Genomic DNA, 21,818 nt, shown 5'->3' with positions numbered 1-21,818 from the left:
ACTGTGCGCTCAGCACTGACGATATATACTACTAAATCCCGACGATGGAGGGTAGAGCTATTAAGTAACTTTCGAAAAACGAACTTATACTCCGATAGTGTTAAAGCGATTGTAAACAAGGAAACTTGTACCTTTGGAGGAGGCGGGTTGCAGAGACGACAGCTCCTCGTACACTTATCCATCTAATTTGAACGTCCGTTCGGGTCCCAAGTAACCCAACAGCTTTGATTTATAATTATACAAGAAACAGTGCTAAGGATCAGTGCAAAATGCTACGTCTACCACTATTTCGTGCAATAAGTCGATCCAACGGACGTCTCGCGTCAGCTGTCTGTTTTCACAACTCGGCCGCTAATCAACAGCAGCCCCAGCAGCAGCCGGAGCTCATCGAACTTTTCATCGATGATAAGCCCGTACAGGTTCCACCAGGCACCACAGTCCTCAAGGCTGCTGCCATGGTCGGTGTCGAAATTCCCAGATTCTGCTATCACGAACGTCTGGCCATCGCCGGCAATTGCAGAATGTGTTTGGTTGAAATTGAAAAACAGGTCAAGCCTGTAGCTGCCTGTGCTATGCCAGTCATGAAAGGGTGGAGGGTCAAGACCAACTCTGCCCTCACTAGAAAAGCTCGTGAAGGTGTGATGGAGTTTCTGCTTGTCAATCATCCTCTTGATTGTCCCATTTGTGATCAAGGTGGTGAATGCGATTTGCAAGATCAGAGTATGGCTTTTGGTAATGACAGGAGCAGATTTACTGACATCAACTTTAGTGGTAAGAGAGCCGTAGAAGATAAAGATCTTGGACCTCTAATCAAGACTGTCATGACTAGATGCATTCACTGCACTAGGTGCATTCGTTTTGCATCAGAAGTAGCTGGAGTAGATGATCTTGGTACCACTGGAAGAGGTAATGAAATGCAAGTTGGTACGTACGTTGAAAAACTATTCATGTCTGAGGTCTCTGGAAATATTATTGATTTGTGTCCTGTTGGTGCACTGACTAGCAAACCTTACGCTTTTGTTGCTAGACCTTGGGAAAATCATAGAACTGACAGTATTGATGTTCATGATGCTGTTGGTAGTAACATTGTTGTTTCTCATAGGACAGGAGAAGTACTCAGAATACTCCCAAGAGTTAATGAAGACGTCAACGAAGAATGGCTTGCAGATAAGGCTCGTTTTTCTTATGATGGTCTTAAAAGACAAAGATTGATTACTCCAATGTTGAAGATTGATGGAAAATTGCAGAATGTCGAATGGGAAGACGCTTTAGTTGCAGCTGCCAGAGCACTTCAAGATTTACCACCAAATAAGTGCGCTGCTATTGCTGGTTGTATGGCAGATGCTGAAGTTCTTGTTGCTGTTAAAGATTTAGTCAATACCCTTGACAGTGAACTTCTTACAACGGAACAGGAGTTTCCCAAATCTGGAGCAGGTGTAGATCTCAGAAGCAACTATCTTTTAAATAATAAAATAGCTAATGTTGAGCATGCTGATGTTATTTTGTTAATTGGTACAAATCCAAGATTTGAAGCACCATTAGTTAATACTAGAATTAGGAAAGGCTATTTACACCGTGAACAAAATGTTGCTGTTATTGGACCTAAACTTGATTTAACATATGATCATGAGAATTTGGGTCAGTCTCCAGACATCATTTCACAAATCAAGTCTGGATCTCATCCATTTTGTGAAGTATTGAAAAATGCAAAAAAACCAATGATAATTTTAGGAGCAGATGTACTAACTCGTAAAGATGGTGATAAGATTCTTGCTGAAACACAATCTTTATGCAAGAACATTGAGAAAACAGTAAAAACTGATGCAGATTGGAAAGTTTTCAACATTCTGCATACTAATGCCTCTCAAGTTACTGCTCTGGATGTTGGATATGCTGCTAGCCTAGAAGAAGTCAAGAAAGCTAAACCGAGTGTTTTATTCCTACTTGGAGCTGATGAAAATATCAAGAAAGAAGATTTTGGTGAATCTTGTATTATTTACGTTGGAAGTCATGGTGATAATGGTGCACAAATTGCTGATATTGTGTTACCTGGAGCAGCTTATACTGAAAAAACCGCAACTTACGTAAATATGGAAGGCAGAGCTCAATTAACCAACGCTGCTATAACACCTCCGGGTATGGCTCGACCTGATTGGAAGATCATTCGAGCTTTGTCGGAAATTGCAGGTCACCGTTTACCATACGATGATTTACATGAACTTAGGGATAGAATAGCGGAAATAGCTCCACATTTAGTTAATTACGGCGAAGTTGAACCTTCAAATTTCTTAAAACAAGTTTATGAATTAGCTAAAACAACCCAAGGATCATTTTTACCCGACCCAATTGATATCAAGCAAAAATCATTAGATCAGTTCTTCATGACTAATGCTATATCCAGGGCTTCTCCAACTATGGCCAAGTGCGTACAAGCTGTTCAGAAGCAAAAGCAGGTCTAGTCTGAGTTATTTATTGATTGTTATGATGATATTTTGTACATAAGGTTTAAAGCAGAGCAATTCATAAACTGTAAATATTGAAATAAATAAAACGATCGTAATAATAAAAAATTTAAGTTGTGTATTTGATTCATTTTCCATATTTTATATGACAAATAAGTCACACAGCACACTAAGAGTATTTTAATTTTGCTGCAGTATGGGTTGAGCAGTGGGTTTAATTAAATAATTAAGTGAATTAAAATACTCCTAGCAGAATTATATCATTTTATATCTAACTCATATTTACAAATACTGTTCTTATGTACAATTTTTTTTATTAGAAATATCAGTCTAAAATATTTAATTTTGACTGCTTGGTAAAAGGCCCAATGATTGCAGGCAAACTTGTGCTGCTTCAGCTTTAGCTAACTTTTTATTTGGACTTGCAACAGCAGGTTTGTATTCCACCCCATTAACTGTTACCTGCAAAATGGAGATATTTTTCATTATAGTTTATATAAAAGTATGACAGAATGAGATTAGAACTACTCTACCTTAAATACGAAGTTCTTCTTATGATCTGGGCCACTCTCAAAACAAATTTCATATAAAGGAGCACAGTACTTCCGTTTTGAGCAAAATTCTCCAAGTAGGGAAACTGGATGTTTACCTGTTGATCAGTTATTTTTTTTTAGTAATTTTTTTATTTTTTAAGAAATTAAAATCAATGGCAAACCTTCTAAAGATTTAAAACTGGGAATGACTTCTTTCTTTTTGATTCCAGGACGCGCCTGTTGTGGAATATCTTGATCCGTAACTAAACCCCGCTTATCCAATTTTACCTCTAAGCTCAATGGTTCCAGAGTACCTTCTTTATTTTTTCCTAGACCTTCTCCGGGCCTCCAACCCATTTTTTGAAGCAGATGCATACCCATGCCGCCTGCTACAGGTTGAGCAGTTTGCAGTTGATCCTACGTGGGTTTTGATTAATAAAAAAAATAGAAAAAAAATGAAAATGAAATTAATTTATAGTTAAAAATAAGATGATTTAATAATTATTTTATAAAGTTATGATCATGAGGAATGTTTGCGATGACTATATTTTTGAAGACTTTGAAGACGTCCATAACTTACCATGTATTCAGTAAATACTTTATTAGAGCAAACGGAAAACTGTAGACAGCTGATGTTGGAATTCCTTTTTTACTAAATAGTTGGGTCTGTAAAAAATTTTCAGGTAGATACTAATTTCTGCAAAATTATAATTACCACTCCGTTAATTCGTTGAAAATCTCGGAGACTACGGATTGTGATGTACGAATATTCAAGTCGCAAAATTTGGTTTTTTAAACGTTTTGAATAAAAGCAAATCATTACACTTTTGCAGTAATTATAAAATAAAATCAACTTTATTAAATGTAATATTCAATTAATATTTATATTAGAATTGAATATTACACTCAATTAAAATATGATTTTCTGTATCTACAGGGTCGAAGATTTCACTCATGTAAAAATGAATTCTTTGTTTCATTATATGACCAAATTAAAATAAATTGCAGTTTCATGAGTAAAAAATAGCAACATTTTTTTATATGCACTTGTGTATCAATCATTGGGGACTCTATTTGGGGGTCTCAGTGACAAGAAAAAACGCGTAAATATGCAAATTTTACCAAGATGCACAACGCAAAGGGTGAAAAACGTAATTTTTGGTAAACGTAAAAAAACATTTGACTATTTTATTCTAAAAAGAATACTTAATCTGTAGATTTGGTGTCATACACCTCTGTACTTATTAATTGAATAATTAGAAAAGTCAAATTCAGAAGTTGACTCTTTGAGTCATGTACCTAGGTAAATTTTACATGTTTACGCGTTTTTCCTTGTCACTGAGACCCCGAAACAGAGTCTCCAATGATTGATACACAAGTACATATACACAATTTTGCTACTTTTACTAATGAAACTGACATTTTTTTTAAATTTGATTTGATTTTTTGGTCTAAGAATTTTCATTTTATTATTGGTTTCTCTTCAACCAAAAAGCTATCAGAACCTGTAGCATTCTTGGTTTATAAGATAAGACTACCTGAAAATCTTTTACAGACTCAACTCATAAGTGCCCATGTGACCAATTTTGGGATTTCGAAGTTCATGGGTGCAGCATTAATACAATGAAGTCATAATGATGGCCAGTGAAGTATTTTTTTCCTACTATCGATTTCTCTGCTACATATATTTACAGCGTAACGAGATCCGTATCCCAGCCTAAAATTCAAATTTTAAAATAAAACTTCTACTCAATATTTCTCTAAAAGGCCCCATGAGAACATTTATTTTGATTTTCTTAAGGTTCTCATAGAGCCGTTTAAAAAAATATTCTCTTTAAGTTTCGGAAAATTCTAATAAAAATTTGAGTTTTAGGCTGGGGTACGGATTTCTATTTCTATAGTAATAACTGCACCTAAGAACTTCGAATTCCTAGAATTGGTCACATCAGTGTTACTGAGTTGGGAAAGTGTCAAATTCAGTACAGAAATTAAAAATTCTAAATAAATTTCTTGCGACTATAAAATATTTTTATGGCAGGCTCTAAATAACTCTGAATAACAATAATACTTTAAAAATTTTCCAATAGAAAACCTTTAATTACTGCACTGAATTTGGCACGTCCCCGACTTTTTTTCTTTCGTTTTGTAAATGGATCCTTGAACAATTAAAATTTGTAATGTCTTGAAAAATATTCAAAATATTACAAACTTAAATCGTCGTCATAATACTCGTTTTCACCGTGTATATCCTCGATTTATTTATAAATGATAATACCTTGCGAGCCCAAGCTTGGTAACCAGAATTAAGTTCAGCTTGTGTAAGAACTTTAACGCCGGTACTCCCAGTAAATTGACCAGGAATTTGCTTACTTTCTACCCAAGTTTGCATCTACAAAAATATTAATTTTAGGTTTACATTTTTAATTGTTAAAGTTGCTATGTTATGTATGAGAATGGTATATATTACCCCATTTTGCGCTTGATACATTTCTTTTAATGCTTGAGAGTCATTGGGATTTTCTGATAATTTTCGCATAGCTGCGAGTCGTTGTGAAACAATAGCACTGATATCAAGAGGCTATAAATAAAAATGTTTAATACAATTTTTAAATTTATTTAAAATGAATAAATGAAAAGCTACGACTTACTTCTGCTGGGGGCTCAGGAAAGATAGAAGTATTATGTTCTTGTGATTCAGTATTTGGTACTTCTGTGACTGGGTGGTCTTTGTCTGAGGCATACTGTGTTTGTGCACATTGAGCTTGGGCATATGCTTCTCCACCAGCAACATAAGCTGAATTAACATTTGGATCAACTGCAGCTATAGGCATTGGAGGCACCATTTGTTGAGCAATCGAAGAGTCATACATAGGTGGTTGTGGTACAGGTTGATTGTACATAGCAGCTTGAGCCGCCATAGGATCATACGGAACAGGTACCATAGCATTGTAATGTAAATAAGGATTCTGAGTATTTGGGTCAAAGGAACCCACTTCTGCATTTATAGCTGCAGCAGCGGCAGAAGCTTGTTGCATTTGTTGAGCAGTGATTTGTTCAGACATTGGAGGTACAACCAAAGGTAAAGGTTTATTGTGTAGCACTTCTTTTGCAGGAATAAACATTTTTTTTGGTTCCGGCTTTTTTTGTTTAGAATTTTTCGGTTTGGTTGGTACTGGTACCCACTCTTTTTCTAAAATTTATTGTAAAAGTAATAATAATCAGATTAATACATTACAAATATGTTTTCTTTTCAATACATATTTATCATTAAGCATTAAATATTACCATTTTTTCTGTGTTGTTGACCACTGGACACAGGGTATTGCAATCGTAATTGTGTTTGCGCTTCAGTCGATTTTTCTAGCATTGTTTTTGTTGGTAGTTGCTTTGAGTCCTGAAGTTAATGAAAGAATAATTGAAATGGTTTTTTTCTCAAATTAAATTAATTTTGAAATATGTATTTACCCGAATATTCATTATAATAGAACTAGGTTTATCTTTTAATAAAAATGGATGTTGGAAACCTTTATCATCACCGCTCTCATCGCCTGAAGATATACTCGAAAGTTCTCCCAGAGCTTCTGATTTTGAAAGCGTTTTACAGTAATCTGCATTTAAATGAATGAATATGTTCAATTAATTTTCAACTTTGAAAAAATGTATGTTTTTGTTTTGACTAGTGTACCTGTCAATTCCTCAACAGTTTTTCCTCCAGATTTTATGGCAGCAATTGCTTTATCTTGTTGAGGCAAAGATAGCTTTCCTTTTTTAATCATATTAATAGCATTGCGTCTGGCTATTTCTAAAAGCTTCTTTTTATCAATTTCAATTCTCTCTCTAAAAATTATACACAAATAGGTGAATTTAACAATTTTTTTTTTGGAAGAATTGATTTATGAAAATAAACTCAAACATACTTTCTTTCTCTGCTTCTACTTCTTCCTCTAGGTTTACTTCTGTCCTCGCTATGACTGAATTTGTTATCTCGATCTCTAACATATCTATCTGAATCATTTCTGAAACTGTTTCGTCGATCTCTACTCCGACCTCGACCGTATCGACTTCTAATAGCTACAAAAAACAATGAGAAATGAAAATTGAATTTTTTTCATATGAATATTTAAAAAAAGTAATATTCTTACGACTACGTGATCTGGCATGTCGATCTCCATTTCTTGATCTAGATCTATGACTACTGATCCGTTTTATCTTTTCTTTTTCTTTTAATAAATTACGAAGATCACGAGTTCTGCTTTGTCTTCGAGGACTTCGTGAATATCTTCTATGAGATACAGGACTAGGACTTAGTGATGGAGTACGCATGTTATTTTTATCTTCATCATCACTATCTGTGATTTCGCCTTCTTCTAGTTTGTCGGCTTTTTCTTTTTTTTCTTCCTCAACTTTTTTTACTGTATTATTGAACACTTCGCTGTTCTTGAGATCTTTTATCATGATTTTCATAATAGTAGGCTTCGTTGATGTTTTTTCTGTATAAATAATAATTTATGGAATTAAAATATTGTTCATCATATACATGAATACATTTTTAATTTATATACCAACCAAGTAGTTTAGGTACTTCTGGTGCTTCAGAATCTTCAGTTAATTTTTTAGGTATAGCAGAAAAAGGTGATGAAACAATTTCCTCTTGCCTTTCAACATTCGTTTCATCCTCTTTTGGATCCTTTTTTTCTTCTTTGATTTTAATAGGTTCAATATCTTTTGGTTTTGAAAAAAGAAAAAATATTCATCAGTTACAGAATAAGTGTTAAAATAAATAGATATCTCGCAATGAAAAAGTTGACTGCAAATGTTACCTTTTTTTGAGTGACTTTTTTTATGTCTACTCTTTTTTTCTGTGTCTGCATCTTTTTCTACTTTTATTTTTTTGATCTTTGGTTCTCCGGAATCAGACAAAAGGTCTGATTCACTCTTGTGTTTAGATTTCTTTTTTTTCTTACTCTTTTTGGGGCCTAGTGAAAAAAATTAACAAACTATAAGTACACAGCTACTAAGATAAATGATTCTAATTAAAATTTTATTTCAAAACGCCTACTATTATCATCGTCATCCTTTGATTTTTTTTTATGTTTGTGCTTTTTCTCTTTATCCTTGTCATCATGCTTGTGTTTATGTTTCTTCTTCTTCTTCTTCTTTTTACCAGTACTGCTGAGACTATCTTTTCTTTTTCGTTTTTTATCGTCAACGTCTTTATCATCGTCGTTGCCATTAACTTTTTCAGCATCATCAGCATCAGCTTCGGCTCCGGCGTCGTCCTTCTTGTTGTTATCGTCGTCGTTGTCATCCTCGTCGCTGCTGCTACTACTGCTGCTCGTGTTGACATCAACTCCATCAAACGTGCTAAACAATTCGGTTAGAATCTCGTTAGATGATTTTTCGGGTAGACCCGGCTCAGGTTTGATCTTCACCGCGTCTACACCTACTCTTGTTATAAGACCCGCGAGGTCGAACAAATCGCCCATAATTGATGGGCTAATGTTCTCACTGTCAACGCGACGAAGTAAACGAGCACTAAACTAACGCGGTTGTGTTTTCGTGTTACCCTACCTGAGTTCAAAGACTCAGAACACCCACAAGAGGTACAAAATCTTCGAGTCAAGTTCACGAATAATTAACATATAATTATCACTATCATAGTGAAATAAACTACTATTCGCGACGCAAGACCAGCACACGATGAGCTTGTCTAGGGGATCGGATTTCACGTGCGAACTGCGGACTGCGGAGTCAGAAAGTGACCTGTGGGCTGTCGAAAGTGCGCCTTGCGCTCCATCTGGCAAGTACTTATTGCACTGGTTCCACGCCAAGTTGCATTTGCGTTTTGCAGTAAAATTATAAAAAAAAGTTCATGAAAAAAAACTTAGAATTCCATTTTATAGACAAAAAGTGCTTCGAGTAAATTAAAGAAGAACTTTCTCAGAATATTTAAGACTTTTTGAATAAGGGTGTAAGAATTTTAATTTTGGAAAAAAAATCTCGAAATTTGTAAAAAATGAACTATTATTTTAAAAATTTAAAAGCACCCAGTATACAAAAGCTCCAGAGCACTTCGTATACAAAACTTGATTTGAAATTGAATCTAGATTACGTTATTTATTAAAAATAAAATATAATAATAATTTTATAAAAATAACTTTAAATATTTTTAAAAATCATCCGGAAGTTTAAACACTATTTTAAGTTAAACGTTTTCATTTTGAAATAGTCAATGTAATGTAATTCTACTATTCTTAACCTAGAAAAAAGTTTGTAAACAAAAATTTTGACATATCGTAGAGCGCGCAATGATTCAAGAACGTAAACGAAACACCTAGTGTCTGCAGCAAGCAGCAGTTCTTATGACCAATGTAACCATAATAATATGAGATTCCAAGATTAGTAAAGAAAATAAGGATACTGAGAACCTTGTACAATAATTTTGTAAAAATATGTGAAATATGATTTCAATTTAAGTAAACACATTGACATTTTCGGTTAAATATTGATTTATATGGAGCATTTTGATCATTGTCGCCGTATCAGCAATGTACGAGAAAAATACAAAAATTGATTTTGACAGTTATGGCTAATAGGAATCTACTCTTGATGTTCTAAAATTTAAAAAAGACCGCCGTTCCTTATCGATAATAACGATATCACGCCTTACCAACTTGATTATACAAAAAGATGCGAATATTATGGTCGCGGGGTGTGCCGGGCGTCGCGAACGCGGTGGATATAATTATCCCACACCGTTTGCATATATAAGTAGTAATCTTGCTTGTATTATCAAAACACACATCGTCCTTCTTAGTATCCGAATCCGTCGCAAATCAATCCGATCCACTCTATAAAGCTGAAACTGCCTCGATCAGCTCGTTTTTTGTTGTAATATACAGCAGCGAGTCTGTATCAACGTCTGTTATTTGTGTGTTCGACGTCGAAATTGAATCAGTCCGCGATCTCAAAATTAAAAATTACGATCACGTCTGCTATAATATTTACGCGGTAAAGACAAAGAGATATATTGGTAGTGGGAAACTACAGTTTGCACACAAATCGCGCTCTCCCTGTATTAAGCTTTTCCTCTCTCTCTCTCTCTTTAGCTTTCTATCTCTCTCTGTCGCTCAATCGCTTGTTTCTTCTTGTGGCTTGTGTGAGGCTGAGGTGCGTGATAGGTGCGGGGACACGTTTTCCTATCCGAGTCATGATATAGTATCACCTCCCGAAATTCCTGAGTAAGTTCGATCGACTCGGTACCTCATTAGAGCGCGTTAATCGCACGTATCATCAAGGTTAAACTATAGCCGCATAGCCGCATTAGTTAAAGTGTGCGCGTTCCGTGTAAACATACTTTAACGCATCCGAGCTAAAAAGCCGGCTTTAATTTATTTAAAAGAAGAATCTTGAGTCACACTATATATAAATTAGTATATAATTGTTGCCGATTAAAATGTCGAACACAAGTACATCTACGAAAGTGAGTTAATTTTTGTTTCTTTGCATGCGATTTACGCTACACGATCGCAGTATCGTTTGCGTTACTTTCAAATAATGAGTTCATTGCCCGATGAAAAAATTCGTAGACTTATATCAATGTTCTTTTAGCCCGTTGACGTGAAACGAGAAGAATTCAGGAAGTACCTCGAACATGCAGGTGTAATGGATGCCTTAACCAATGTGCTGGTATCCCTGTATGAATCATCTGAAAGGCCTGAAGATGCTTTAGAGTATCCTTTTTTGATATAAAAAAAACTTATACTATGATATTCTAAAATATTAATTCTAATGAAAATATATCAATGCACATTATCTTCATGGTTATTCCTTAATCATTGTACTAGGTATCTTCGAAGACACTTTATGGGTTCTGATTCAGTTAAAGTGGAAAAGCAAGAAGTAGAAAGTTTAAAGAAAGAGCTGTGTGATGCCAAAGCGCAAATAGCAGAATTAAAACTAAAATTATCTAAGCACGATGCACAATATTCGCCCCAAAGCTCACCAAATTAGTCAATTAATAATTAGGCAAGTAATATGTGATGACATACTAGTCCTATTTGCCATAAGAAAGTTGACAAGTTCATGGGGTATACTGTGCCTAATAAGATGACAATGTAGTGTTTACAATTGATTCAAGTAACTTTTGCATCGCTACATTTTAGTTGAATGTAGGACCAATTGATATTGACAGTAATTAAAAATATATTGTTTTCACCATTTTCTTTATAAAGGACCATTTACTTGAAAATTTCTGAAATGTAAAAGTACATTAATTTCAAAAATGAAATTTCATAGCAAAAATTTAATAGTTTCATATCTTACTTAATTGATCTTATATGTGCAAATTTGTGTTCAATGAACTTTTCAATTCAAATTTAATGAGTAATTAAATATGCAAGTATTGAAGATAAGAAACAGAGGTATTACAAATGCTTATATTTATATAAATATTTCTATATATGTATATTTGTCATCGAAAAGTATTTCAGTATGTTTATGCCAAAACATAACAAAATAAAGCATCTTTTCTACTTGGATATCAGAAGTCTCTTTTATTACCCGCCTGAATAATGAAAAAATATGAATCTAGCACAGTGATTTGTGCTTTTATTCTATAACTAGCTGAAATCAATAATCATCATTAATATTATGAACATAGACATAAAAAATAACAAAAATGAATAAAAATAAGGAAATTTAGACTATGAAATTGATTTATTATATTATTTAAAAGAGAAATAGATATATTTTATTGTTTGCATTCATTTATTGTTGATAAAAAATTATCTCACTAAGCAGAGTGCTTTAACAGTTCATACATACAATATACAGAAAAATTGCAAAATAATCAGCCTAAACTGTAGCAGAGCTTGCTTGACAAGTTGTTAAATAATTTACTTCATATTTTCATGCTGTTTTTCCAGCATTCCTCCTCTTGACTTCCCAGTTGTAAACTCTAGCCATGTTCACTTCAGTAGTAGTAAACTGATCTCTCAAAAAGTCCAAATCGTGTTCGATATATCCAAGATTTTTTGTAGCCGACTCAATATTATTAGTTAACAATACATGTGCGTCATCTAAAGAATACTCCAGCATGACATTTGCTCCAAGCCACAAGCATACTTTATCAGTTGGAGCTATGACAGCTTTGGCATAAATTTGCTCTGACAAAACAAATTGTGTTTGCATTTCTCTGTTATTTTCTTTTTCAACTTTAAGTTTGTTGATCATCTTCAATGAGTTTTGTAGATCAGGTATTTGATCTTTGAGCTTCCTTCTCTTGTTCACCAAATTATATTCCATAAACTTATATTTACTATGGGCTTCATCTAATTTCCTAAGAACCATTTCCACATTCCCATTGTTTTCGGGCTTTGCCATAAAAGAGTCAACATCATCCTGGAAAATTAAAAAAACAGAAATTTGTAATATTCACGAAAAATGGCATTACTAACTTTTTTTTAAATTTTATTTTAGAATTGTATCATTTTCATAACCATATATGGACATGGTAAATGGATTAATTTTGTTACTGATCGATATGCAAACTCCAATATATATTGTAGGGATTTTTTAATAATAAAAGTGAGGTACTGAATAATTTCAGTGAAAAGAACCATTGATTTTATAATTTTATAAGTACAATAAAAAGACTCGAAGAGAATATATGGAGTTGTACACACCGTAATCAGGTTATGTCATTGAAGTGACTTAACGCTTGGAATATAAAAATGAAATATTTACCACAAACTCTGCTTCAGGAATACCGGCGTAAGTTTTTTTATCGGTGGTATCGAGCTCCTTCTTGTCGTTTGCTTTATCTTTAACGCACTCACTCATTGTTATTAAAGGATTTGAATCGTGATTCTGCTTTCAAACTATTTTTCGCGTTACTGATCTCGCGCTCGTCTGCTGCATCAATTCTCGGTGAGTTGTTCATGGCGCCTGCATATTGATACACCCCCATACAGAGAACAGTTCATTTTTAAAACACCCATATTACATTTATTTATAGAATTTTCTATTCTATTTTATTTTTGTAACTTTATGTAGACTGAATAAATGTGTATCGATATTTCTTAATTTTTGAACAATTTGACAATTTTGACAGTCGTCGATTCTTATTACTGATTTTTTATATTAAAAACTTCGATTGACACGGGACTTTCTCAAAACAAAGTTGCATCGTGAAAATGTCTTGAACAACATCGATCGCTTCCATTTATAATCGAATCGTAGATTATAAGGCAGAAGCTGTCGTTGCGGCTAAGTACATTGATGGATTGACACTTGAATTCGTTTCTAGCAGTTAAGTAAGGTCCCTTATTATAGATTCTTGCCCGCATCTTTGCCACTTAAAACGATACCTAATTCATATGCAACGTCAAGAAGAAGTTCAATGACTGTGAACTCCGGAATTTTTCTTATGGTCGATTTTTTTTCGAAAAAACTGTCTTCACATAATATACTAGTTTTACATTCGGTTAAAAATAATTATACGCCTTACAAGAAAAAGCTGCTAATTTTGATTTCATTGATATTAATTTTCAGTTTCTCTAAAAATTGCACTATTCGCATAAATGTATTTGGAGCATAAAAAAGTAAAGAATGGATTCATTAAATCACTACTAATCTTGAATATTTTTATAAAATTCATTCATTGAGTTATTTTATTGTCTAATAAAATCGTGAAATTATTACTGCGCATAAACAGTTACAGTAAATAAAAAGACTTCAGTCCCGTCAATAATATTTTGTGTTTCTCTTCAAATCTGTTTTTATTTAAAAAAAAATGATATTTTAGGTGTAACTCGTTACAACGTGTCTGTTGATAGCAAAAAATTTGTTTCTATATTGGAGTACTCCGAATCGCAATTAGCCAGTTTGATGATAGTTGAATTCTTTGTATTTTTACGTTTGAGTTCTATACTTTTTTGCATTCTTTTTTTTTAATTTTGTTGGATTTGCTATTAATACACATTCTTTCATCAAAGCTTGTTTAAATTTAATTGAATCTATAAAACTTGGATGAAATAGTAGATTTTTTTTGATGATTAAAACATCGTCGGTATAATTTCATCTTTTTAAAATGTTGCTATTTGCAGAAGTAAACAATGATTTCTTTATTTTATCATAATTTTAAGTGAAGCCTGCAAATGTGTTCTATTTCTGTTTATCTGTTAGATTCGTAAAAGTATAATGTAAAGATGCTGGCTTGTCAATTCGTTTTCACACTACTTGGTTCGCGGTCAATTCCAAAGTAACACGCGCAAGTTATCAAAATTTCGGAGAAAAATGTTAAAATTTACCATTTAATAGATTTTGGATGTAGCCTAAGTAACTAATAACTAATTATTATTCTTGTTAAGCAAGCTTCCTACAACAAACCAGGCTTCACTGTACTTACCGATTACACGTCACACACGCGCTTATACTATGTTTTAATTCAAATCCACTGTATTAGTTCTGGGTTTTCAAGTTAATTGTTTCTCGATTAGGTGCACGTATTATTCAGTAGGTTTAATATCTTTGAAATTAGGATCTCGAGACGGATAATAATAAGAAAGCTCTCGAAGGGAAAAATTTTAAACGGCATCAGTGCACGAAGCATCGTCGAATGGAGCTTAATTAAGCTTGTCATGCTGTAGTCGCGGAACATGCTTAATGCTCATATATATACATGCCGTTGATACGGTGCAGTCGTGCACGATCATAAGCGGCCCGTTAGCAGCTCACACCGCGCGGCGCACGCATATACACAACTGTATTTCCTGCGGAAACGGCTATTACTTGCGAGCCGCTTAATAAACGCGCGCGACTTGATACATAGGTATAATATAGTTGGGTTTTTCTGCATACATTGTCTATTGGGCGAGCTTTCCTCTGCTCGAGCTTCTGAGCAGCGATACACGATACAATGAATATTATTTGGCCCTCGAAACTACACCGGAATCTGTCGCTACATAACGCGAGCCACGCATAGGCACATTTAAGGTGTTATTTTTGGTTTACACACTGGAAGCGATCCACCGCGTGTTTATCTTTTTGTCGGCTTTTGGGGGAAATGCTATAAAGCAACGAAAATCTAGAGTCGCGATTTGAGGATGTTTGTCGGGCTCTCGCTGTATCGCGCACGAATTTATATAGGTATATTGTCAAGAGGGCTCGAGTGGATCACATCCGTGCAGCCTTACAGTAATTTCGGATATAATCGCCCACTCCGTATCGGCTCTCGATCATTGTTCCCGCGATTAGACTCTGTAATTTTTACAATCTAATCGATTGAGATATACAAATAAAAACTCGGACTGTTTGCGTGCGCGATTGATAAAGGCTCGACGAGGCCAATAGAAAAACGAAGGAAAAGAGCTGTCATTGTTTCTTTGAAGGCGCTCAACTTTTAATTACGTGTACACGTATATACCGCCGCTTGATACGTTGATCTATTCGACGATCGACTATTTTTGTATACTTATTCGATGAATGCAATTAACTTAGAGTCATACGGCGTGTATATTTGTGTTTGCGCCTCTTGGACAATGGGATATCTCATTATCATGGAATCAATGGAAAATTCGATTTAGATCGCGTACAGGCTATATATTTTTTTTATTCAAAGTGTATATAATGTACCTTCTTAGAGGAGACACGAGACACGCGCGCAAAATTTGCATATGAATAAGCGGCAACAGGTCGATTTCTAATTATTTCTATTATATTCGGCGGATCATTTCGTTTTCATTGTGAGGCGCAGTTCGCGTACGGAACATTAAATAACTCGGGGAAGTGAGTTTCGTCGTTATATATTTGCCTTGGTCGACAAAAAAAGCCTACGTAAACCTTGTCGCAAGTTCCTTTCTTCTACTTTCTAAACATATACCGTTCACGCTTGTTCAGATTCTTTTTTTATACGATTTTATACATTCACGTCTCTACGTGTTTGTAAATTCCGACGACGAGTCAAAAGTTTCGTCGAGCCATAAAGTTGCTTCGTAACGACTTCTTCACTTTATTTGTTTATTCCTATTTTTTAATCGCGCATCAGTTTCTGAACATCAGCACGGTGCACTTCTCTCTTACCCATCGACGTGTGCCTCATCGCAGTTTTAATACATGATATACGCAAGGGGGGGGGGGTATGCATACTTAACATTTGCGTTTCCGAGAGCTACTACGCTGCACGCGCGAGTTCCTATTACGCTTATCCCAGCGACGACGAAGCTCGTTCGTCATTTCTATACGCGCGCCGACGATTCTCTTACATTATACGCCGGACAGCGCAGCTGTAAGAGAAAGAAAGTATAAGTGAAAAAAAAAGGCAAGAAAACGTAGGCGCGCGCAAATAATGTGTCATCGGGCTCGTTTATCGCTTTACAACGTTGAGTCGCGCGCGCTCGTATACAATATAAAATACAGTGGCACATCGTGAGCTTTTACTCCCGACGCTCGAGTATATTATACACTAATACACGCGACACGAAAATTATCATACGCTAGTTAATTCTGTAAGCGCGAATCATCGCGTCTATTTTACTTTCGTCGTCTCTCTGTATTTTTTCTCCAATTTTATCTCGACACAGTGGAGATTTGCTCTTGGCTCGTGAACAATTTATCGTTGTAGTTATGTAAACTTATCGCCGGAAAATATAAACAGGCCGTGCTTTTGTGAAACTCTATCGTATACAATTCTAACGTATTTTCCTCACGCATAATATGTTATGTATGTTATGTATGTAATCACTAGACTTGTATCAACTAGACTTGCGATGATTTCGATAAGCTGATTGTCAAGATCATTCGCTCTCTTAAAATATGGCGTGATGCAAGCTCATAAAAAATTTCAATGTTTAAGTGAATAAATACAAAAAAGGGAGCTGCTCAGAAACTTTTATGACCGAGACCAAAATCTGCATGTTTTACTTGTCTTATGTCGGTCCATGTATTTCTAGCTGTTAATATATATTTTTTATTTTCAATTGGCTTTTTGCATATGTTGATTCCACTGGATTCAAGGGCAAAATATTAACACTATTAAAAACTTGCATCATTTGAAAATGTTAGTAATTAGTTTGTTAAAATGTGCTTATTGTAAAACCGGGGATGATAAGTCAATGTAATTGACTATTCAATAAACAGTTGACATGAGTTTGAATGAAAGCTGAATGAATTTTATACAATACTACCTCTTATTCTGCAGCGGAGGATGATTCTGGTGGATCCTCTTTCATCGCGTCGTCGAATCTCTTAGATTTTGCGATCGACAACGAGGCGTAAACAAAGACCTTCAATGATTATATGAGCAGTGAAAGCTCGGGTAAAGAAGTTGAGACTTTTTCAGAGGTCTCGGAATATGGGACTGCCGGCCATCGAAGTGATTGTCGCATCTATCTTTACTTCAAAATGTTTATAACTTGTTACTTTGAATAATCAAAACCCAAACGCACGATGCCTAGTTTATAATAATGCTGAGGGCACAGCGGAGGCTTTGGTCATAAACCAAAGTTAATATTAATTTTTAAAATATTGATGTTCCTATAATAACTCATAGAGATCAAATGTTTTTCGCGTCTTGTCTACGCGCCAAGAAACACTCTTTAAAGCATAGTTTAAAAGTAATCCGCGGTGTATTCTTGATTCGCTCATTTTTGTCAGAAAACGATAACGAAAGTCGGTGAATTCGAAGTACTTTCGAAGTGAAACTTCTTTATGCGCGTTGGGTTAGTGCAACGAGTTAATCCATGAAATAAGAGCAGCCGAGCGCAATAATCGTAGGTCTGCGTAAACGCCTCCGAGGTAGAATCTTTGGCGCGCTGTCATTCGTCGGCGCTCGTCAGGGCCAAGAATCTGTCCTTTCTCTTCTGCTGCGAAATTCACACGCACGTGACATGTCGATATATTGCTCTGAATTGCTGAATCAGTATAGTTGTTACACGCGTTGCTGTGTAAACAGGAAAGAAAGACCGAATCGACTGTAGCGACTAGTGATTCTTGTTAAAAAAAAACAAACAATTATTCCAAATTTTAATCGATTTTGTGTTCGTTCGTTAGTAAAAGAACCATGGTCAACGAAGATGCGAATTGTTTGAAAAGTACGCGAGAAAAGAACACCGGTGCTTATGCTGAATTTATATCCAATTTCAACTTTGAAAACCCCATTGAATGGGTAACGATTACTGGCTACGATGGTGTGGTGTACCGAGTCAGTAAAAAACGCGAAGATGGTCGTACAATGATAGTTACTCTAGGACCAGACGGTGAACCACTGTTACACGTTGTAACAATTACGAAGCAGGAGAAAGAAAAGTCAGAAACCATGTTGACACCTGACAATGAAGATCATAAAGTCGTAGGTGGAATGGGTGTCTATGAGATTGTGACTCCGCAGGTGATTCAAGGTGACGAAGGTGAAAATGATAATCAAATTGAAGCACAGGTGATTCTAGCTGACGAACCATCTTCAGGTATGTTAATTCGAGTAGATGAACTCATTCTTAACGATAGTACTTTTTTATTATCTTATGTAATTATTTCAACTAATGGTTTCATTGAAATTTTCAGAAGGAATAAGAAGAGTACTTTTTAAGAGGTCTAACGGAGAATTTATGTTATCTGAAGTTGACGAAGAACAGTATGCTGCATTGGAACTTGATAAACAAACCAGTTAGTTATAATTAGAGAATTCATTAAAATGACACAGGACAGTTTGTGTATTATATGTAAATAATAATTTCTAAAATGGCCGATCTGTAAAAAATAAATCTCAAGTTTTTCAAAATTGATATTTAACTATCAGACATATTGCATTGAAATTATCATTTTAAACGCTGTACAGAATAAACTTTTTAATATATTTTATAACTATATTATTGTACTATTTCAGCGTTCGAACAGATTGCTATAACTTCAGGATTAGTGAGAACCTGTAGGCCCATTTTTTAAAATAATTCTCTTTTTTATCTAGTCGTTACACGTTTAATTATAGAAAAAGCTTCAATGTTTAAGTGAATTCGCACAAAAAAAGGAAGCCGCTTAGAAGTTATAACCGAGACCGAAATCAGCGTGTTTTGCATGTCTCGTCGGTCGATATATTTCTTACTGTTGCGGTATTTTTTTATTTTTGAGTATGATTTTCCAAACGTTTATCTCACTGATTAAGTTCGTTTCGACGAATCGTAGCTGCTGCAGTCGAGTCATCGATGTGCGCTTGCGATAATTACGTATTCTGTACAACCGAAACAAAACATACTATTAATTTTAGATCGATCGTTAAATAGATTTTCACGCTAAGCCGAAAAGGGATGACAAAATTCAAATTATTTCATAAAGAAGCAATTACGCGTGCACTAATGACGTCGATACATACATTTGATATCTTCGGAGCCCACACATGGCTCAGCCTCAGCGCGGCGTAACCCAATCTATTTTTTTTTCCTTTTCAAACGTCCCACATGCCAGAGTATAAATGTCAAAACGATAACAAATAGATACGTAATATGCATAAAACGATTATCGTTTATCTAACGTAAACTCTATAGCACAACAAAAAAGCCTCGCTCTATACATTACGATAGATATATTTTTATCTGCCATTATAGCTGCTGCGCTCCTCCCGACTCTCGTTTCACGATAATCACGTTCCTTTCGTGTCTCTTTTCTCGTTGCTCCTGCTGATGCCCGTGCGCGCATAGCTCAGGCTGAGAACGCGTCACGGCCAATAAAAACGAAAAGTTGGACAATCGCTCATATGCACTCCGAGTGCAGTACGTGTTTATGCATGTATAATACGGACAAACGTCCAGACACGCATTGTTACATTCGTACTTCCTATACAATGTACGTAAAAAAAAAAAAAAAAAAAATAATTAGCCCAATCATATGGCATATTGTCCTCCTCACTCGCAATATTATTATATAATTGAGTGCCATTATAATATAATGCATCGCTCGAAAGTCGCATAGGCGACATACAGGCATCTTTCGCTTCACGAGCGACTGCTCGATTTAAAATCATGGGGGTATATATGCTTGGGAGCGAGAGCTCCGATGCAGTCTCTGTAGTTGGACTTGGACAACGACGGCTCGAAATGTGCACTGCTTGCAAGATTAGGGTGACTCGTCCGCGTAGAGACTCTTGTGGGAAATACCCGCGTATACACAGTACTCGCTATTAATATTATATTTTACTCGTTGCGATAGCGCAGCGTGCTCATTATAATTTCGATATCTGGGATGATTTTTCCTTCGCCTCATTACGAATCTTACATACCTACTTTTTTACTTTATCAAAAATTCAGGGTTACGATGGCGGGATGTACGACATTCGTGTTCGTATATACGTTTGAGATAAAAATTTTTGATAAATCCTGAAGAGCGTATCATACGGCTTCGTACGCGCCGGGATTGTTTTTCCAAACAATTTTAATTTCACTCTCGAGATGATTTCTCCATGTCACTCGTGTCGCGCGCCGCACGCACGAATAATCAGTTGTGCGTAATGTGCAACGCGCGTAACGCAATGGGCGTCGATTTGTTCGGTGCGGTTAGACGCCCGTAATTGTGCGTTTTGAAACATCAATCCGTTAACGAGCTTATAATGAGGCATCTCAATCTTGAAGTAATTAATATACCATTCCAATTGTATAGCTTTGTCTTAGGAAGGGCCACGAGTTTACTTCACCGATTGATTTTCTTCCGATACAGAAATGCTCGTTTATGACATGTAAATCGATCGAAATGTTTGAAAGCGGAGTCAGGGGAAAAATGTTGGAAGGTTTACATTAGCCCACCGGCGACACATGTGGTTTCCGTCTGTGTGTAGCACACACATTATACGCACACACACATAGGCACATTATTGTGAATCCTCGAAGTTCCATACCTATTGTCCGCAGGTCTTTGCGTGCGTGCGTGCGGTGGAAGGCAATGGAACAGATATATTTTTTCTCATGGGGTGCCTGTATTATTTTGAAAAACACATTATGTGCGGGACACGATCTCGAGTTCGATCCTTGTTATATGTACAACCTGACGCCAAGTAGATTAGCGAAGAGACGAGAAAAAGGAAGCGATTTGGAGGAATGGAAAAGTTGCCAATGTCTTATTTGCGACCCGCAAAATGCTCGAGATCCTATTGAGAAGCGTATAAAAATCGGCAGAGTTTGCAACATAAATATAAACTCGTGAGAATCGCGACGAAGCCCGCGAACTGCACATGTGCGCGCGGTGCACTGCACATTGAGACTGCACATTATACGACGCAGAGGGCCATTAAAAGTTTGCTTCTAAATATGACAGTCGAGGTCCAAAAAAAATTGCTGATAATCCAAAAGCGTCGTTGGGGGAAAATAACGTTTATACCGATGATTAGCGATCAAACGACACAAACGTCGTACGATATCTGCAGTACATACTATGCAGTCCGAAAAATGTACAGCGAAATATAATACGGGAGTATGATGTGTGCGCGGCTATATTTATAAATATGTGTGTGTGTGTAGAACGAAAAGTCTGAATGAACTCGGGGCGCACACACATACAAGAGTAAATAGGAGGATGGTAGGGAGACACACGGAGCACGATGATCGTTGCGATGATCGGCTGCGGCTCTCACACGCGGCGGCCCAGAGCTTATGCGCCAGTCTAACGCCGTCGAGCTCTCGTCGAGCGACTTGGTGCCCGCACCGCCGATGTATATACGTATAGCAGTGTATATAATCTAAATATATGTGGTGGTAGAGATAAAAACACGGGCGGCAGTGGATATAAGTGGAGATTGGTCGTTGCTCCGTGCGTTAGCGTGCGCGCATGTGGTCTCTCTCGA

At 35.8% G+C, this 21,818-nt stretch overlaps 5 protein-coding genes across 6 annotated transcripts; 3 read left to right on the top strand and 2 right to left on the bottom strand.

Moving 5' to 3' along the window:
• Positions 1–21: 21 nt before the first annotated feature.
• On the top strand, positions 22–2,570 carry LOC106650560 (NADH-ubiquinone oxidoreductase 75 kDa subunit, mitochondrial). The gene has a single exon (XM_014368646.2). The coding sequence runs from the start codon at positions 270–272 to the stop codon at positions 2,457–2,459; it is 2,190 nt and encodes a 729-aa protein (XP_014224132.1). The 5' UTR covers positions 22–269; the 3' UTR covers positions 2,460–2,570.
• Positions 2,567–8,923, bottom strand: LOC106650239 (protein SON). Of its 2 annotated transcripts, XM_014368161.2 has the most exons (14): positions 8,055–8,922; positions 7,816–7,971; positions 7,562–7,717; positions 7,138–7,485; positions 6,913–7,066; positions 6,681–6,832; positions 6,461–6,603; positions 6,281–6,389; positions 5,644–6,185; positions 5,463–5,573; positions 5,271–5,384; positions 3,178–3,412; positions 2,996–3,111; positions 2,567–2,924 (listed from the first exon to the last, which is right to left on the bottom strand). In XM_014368161.2, the coding sequence occupies exons 1-14, from the start codon at positions 8,479–8,481 to the stop codon at positions 2,802–2,804; spliced, it is 2,886 nt and encodes a 961-aa protein (XP_014223647.1). In that variant the 5' UTR covers positions 8,482–8,922; the 3' UTR covers positions 2,567–2,801. The 2 variants fall into 2 exon arrangements, with proteins under 2 accessions (XP_014223647.1, XP_023317481.1); XM_023461713.1 differs by lacking the exons at positions 2,567–2,924; positions 2,996–3,111 and adding an exon at positions 3,576–3,661 and having other exon boundaries at positions 3,289–3,412; positions 8,055–8,923.
• A 765-nt stretch (positions 8,924–9,688) lies between these two features.
• On the top strand, positions 9,689–11,535 carry LOC106650561 (c-Myc-binding protein homolog). Its single transcript, XM_014368647.2, has 3 exons — positions 9,689–10,478; positions 10,607–10,728; positions 10,843–11,535. The coding sequence occupies exons 1-3, from the start codon at positions 10,452–10,454 to the stop codon at positions 11,006–11,008; spliced, it is 315 nt and encodes a 104-aa protein (XP_014224133.1). The 5' UTR covers positions 9,689–10,451; the 3' UTR covers positions 11,009–11,535.
• A 210-nt stretch (positions 11,536–11,745) lies between these two features.
• LOC106650437 (prefoldin subunit 3-like) lies at positions 11,746–12,896 on the bottom strand. The gene is made up of 2 exons (XM_014368426.2): positions 12,743–12,896; positions 11,746–12,397 (listed from the first exon to the last, which is right to left on the bottom strand). The coding sequence occupies exons 1-2, from the start codon at positions 12,836–12,838 to the stop codon at positions 11,906–11,908; spliced, it is 588 nt and encodes a 195-aa protein (XP_014223912.1). The 5' UTR covers positions 12,839–12,896; the 3' UTR covers positions 11,746–11,905.
• Positions 12,897–17,935: 5,039 nt separating this feature from the next.
• LOC106650452 lies at positions 17,936–18,812 on the top strand. The gene is made up of 2 exons (XM_014368441.2): positions 17,936–18,459; positions 18,557–18,812. Exons 1-2 carry the CDS (start codon positions 18,057–18,059, stop codon positions 18,661–18,663), a joined length of 510 nt encoding a protein of 169 aa, XP_014223927.1. The 5' UTR covers positions 17,936–18,056; the 3' UTR covers positions 18,664–18,812.
• The last annotated feature ends 3,006 nt before the right edge of the window (positions 18,813–21,818 follow it).

Source organism: Trichogramma pretiosum, unplaced genomic scaffold (assembly GCF_000599845.2).
Source record: "Trichogramma pretiosum strain Unisexual culture from Peru unplaced genomic scaffold, Tpre_2.0 scaffold4, whole genome shotgun sequence".
Lineage (NCBI taxonomy): Eukaryota > Metazoa > Arthropoda > Insecta > Hymenoptera > Trichogrammatidae > Trichogramma > Trichogramma pretiosum.
Note: the sequence above shows the minus strand (reverse complement) of the source record. Positions and strands in the feature narration are given on the sequence as shown.

Excerpts from the sequence above, each read along its gene's own strand:
- LOC106650560 (XM_014368646.2), top strand. The coding sequence starts at position 270 with ATGCTACGTCTACCACTATTTCGTGCAATAAGTCGATCCAACGGACGT.
- LOC106650239 (XM_014368161.2), bottom strand. The coding sequence starts at position 8,481 with ATGGGCGATTTGTTCGACCTCGCGGGTCTTATAACAAGAGTAGGTGTA. Across the intron at positions 7,972-8,054 it reads AAAGGATGACGATGATAATA|GCCCCAAAAAGAGTAAGAAA; the intron begins GTAGGCGTTTTG and ends TTTTTTCACTAG. Across the intron at positions 6,186-6,280 it reads TCAACAACACAGAAAAAATG|AAAAAGAGTGGGTACCAGTA; the intron begins GTAATATTTAAT and ends AATAAATTTTAG.
- LOC106650561 (XM_014368647.2), top strand. The coding sequence starts at position 10,452 with ATGTCGAACACAAGTACATCTACGAAA. Across the intron at positions 10,479-10,606 it reads ACACAAGTACATCTACGAAA|CCCGTTGACGTGAAACGAGA; the intron begins GTGAGTTAATTT and ends ATGTTCTTTTAG. Across the intron at positions 10,729-10,842 it reads AGGCCTGAAGATGCTTTAGA|GTATCTTCGAAGACACTTTA; the intron begins GTATCCTTTTTT and ends TCATTGTACTAG.
- LOC106650437 (XM_014368426.2), bottom strand. The coding sequence starts at position 12,838 with ATGAGTGAGTGCGTTAAAGATAAAGCAAACGACAAGAAGGAGCTCGAT. Across the intron at positions 12,398-12,742 it reads TTCCTGAAGCAGAGTTTGTG|GATGATGTTGACTCTTTTAT; the intron begins GTAAATATTTCA and ends TTAATTTTCCAG.
- LOC106650452 (XM_014368441.2), top strand. The coding sequence starts at position 18,057 with ATGGTCAACGAAGATGCGAATTGTTTGAAAAGTACGCGAGAAAAGAAC. Across the intron at positions 18,460-18,556 it reads AGCTGACGAACCATCTTCAG|AAGGAATAAGAAGAGTACTT; the intron begins GTATGTTAATTC and ends TGAAATTTTCAG.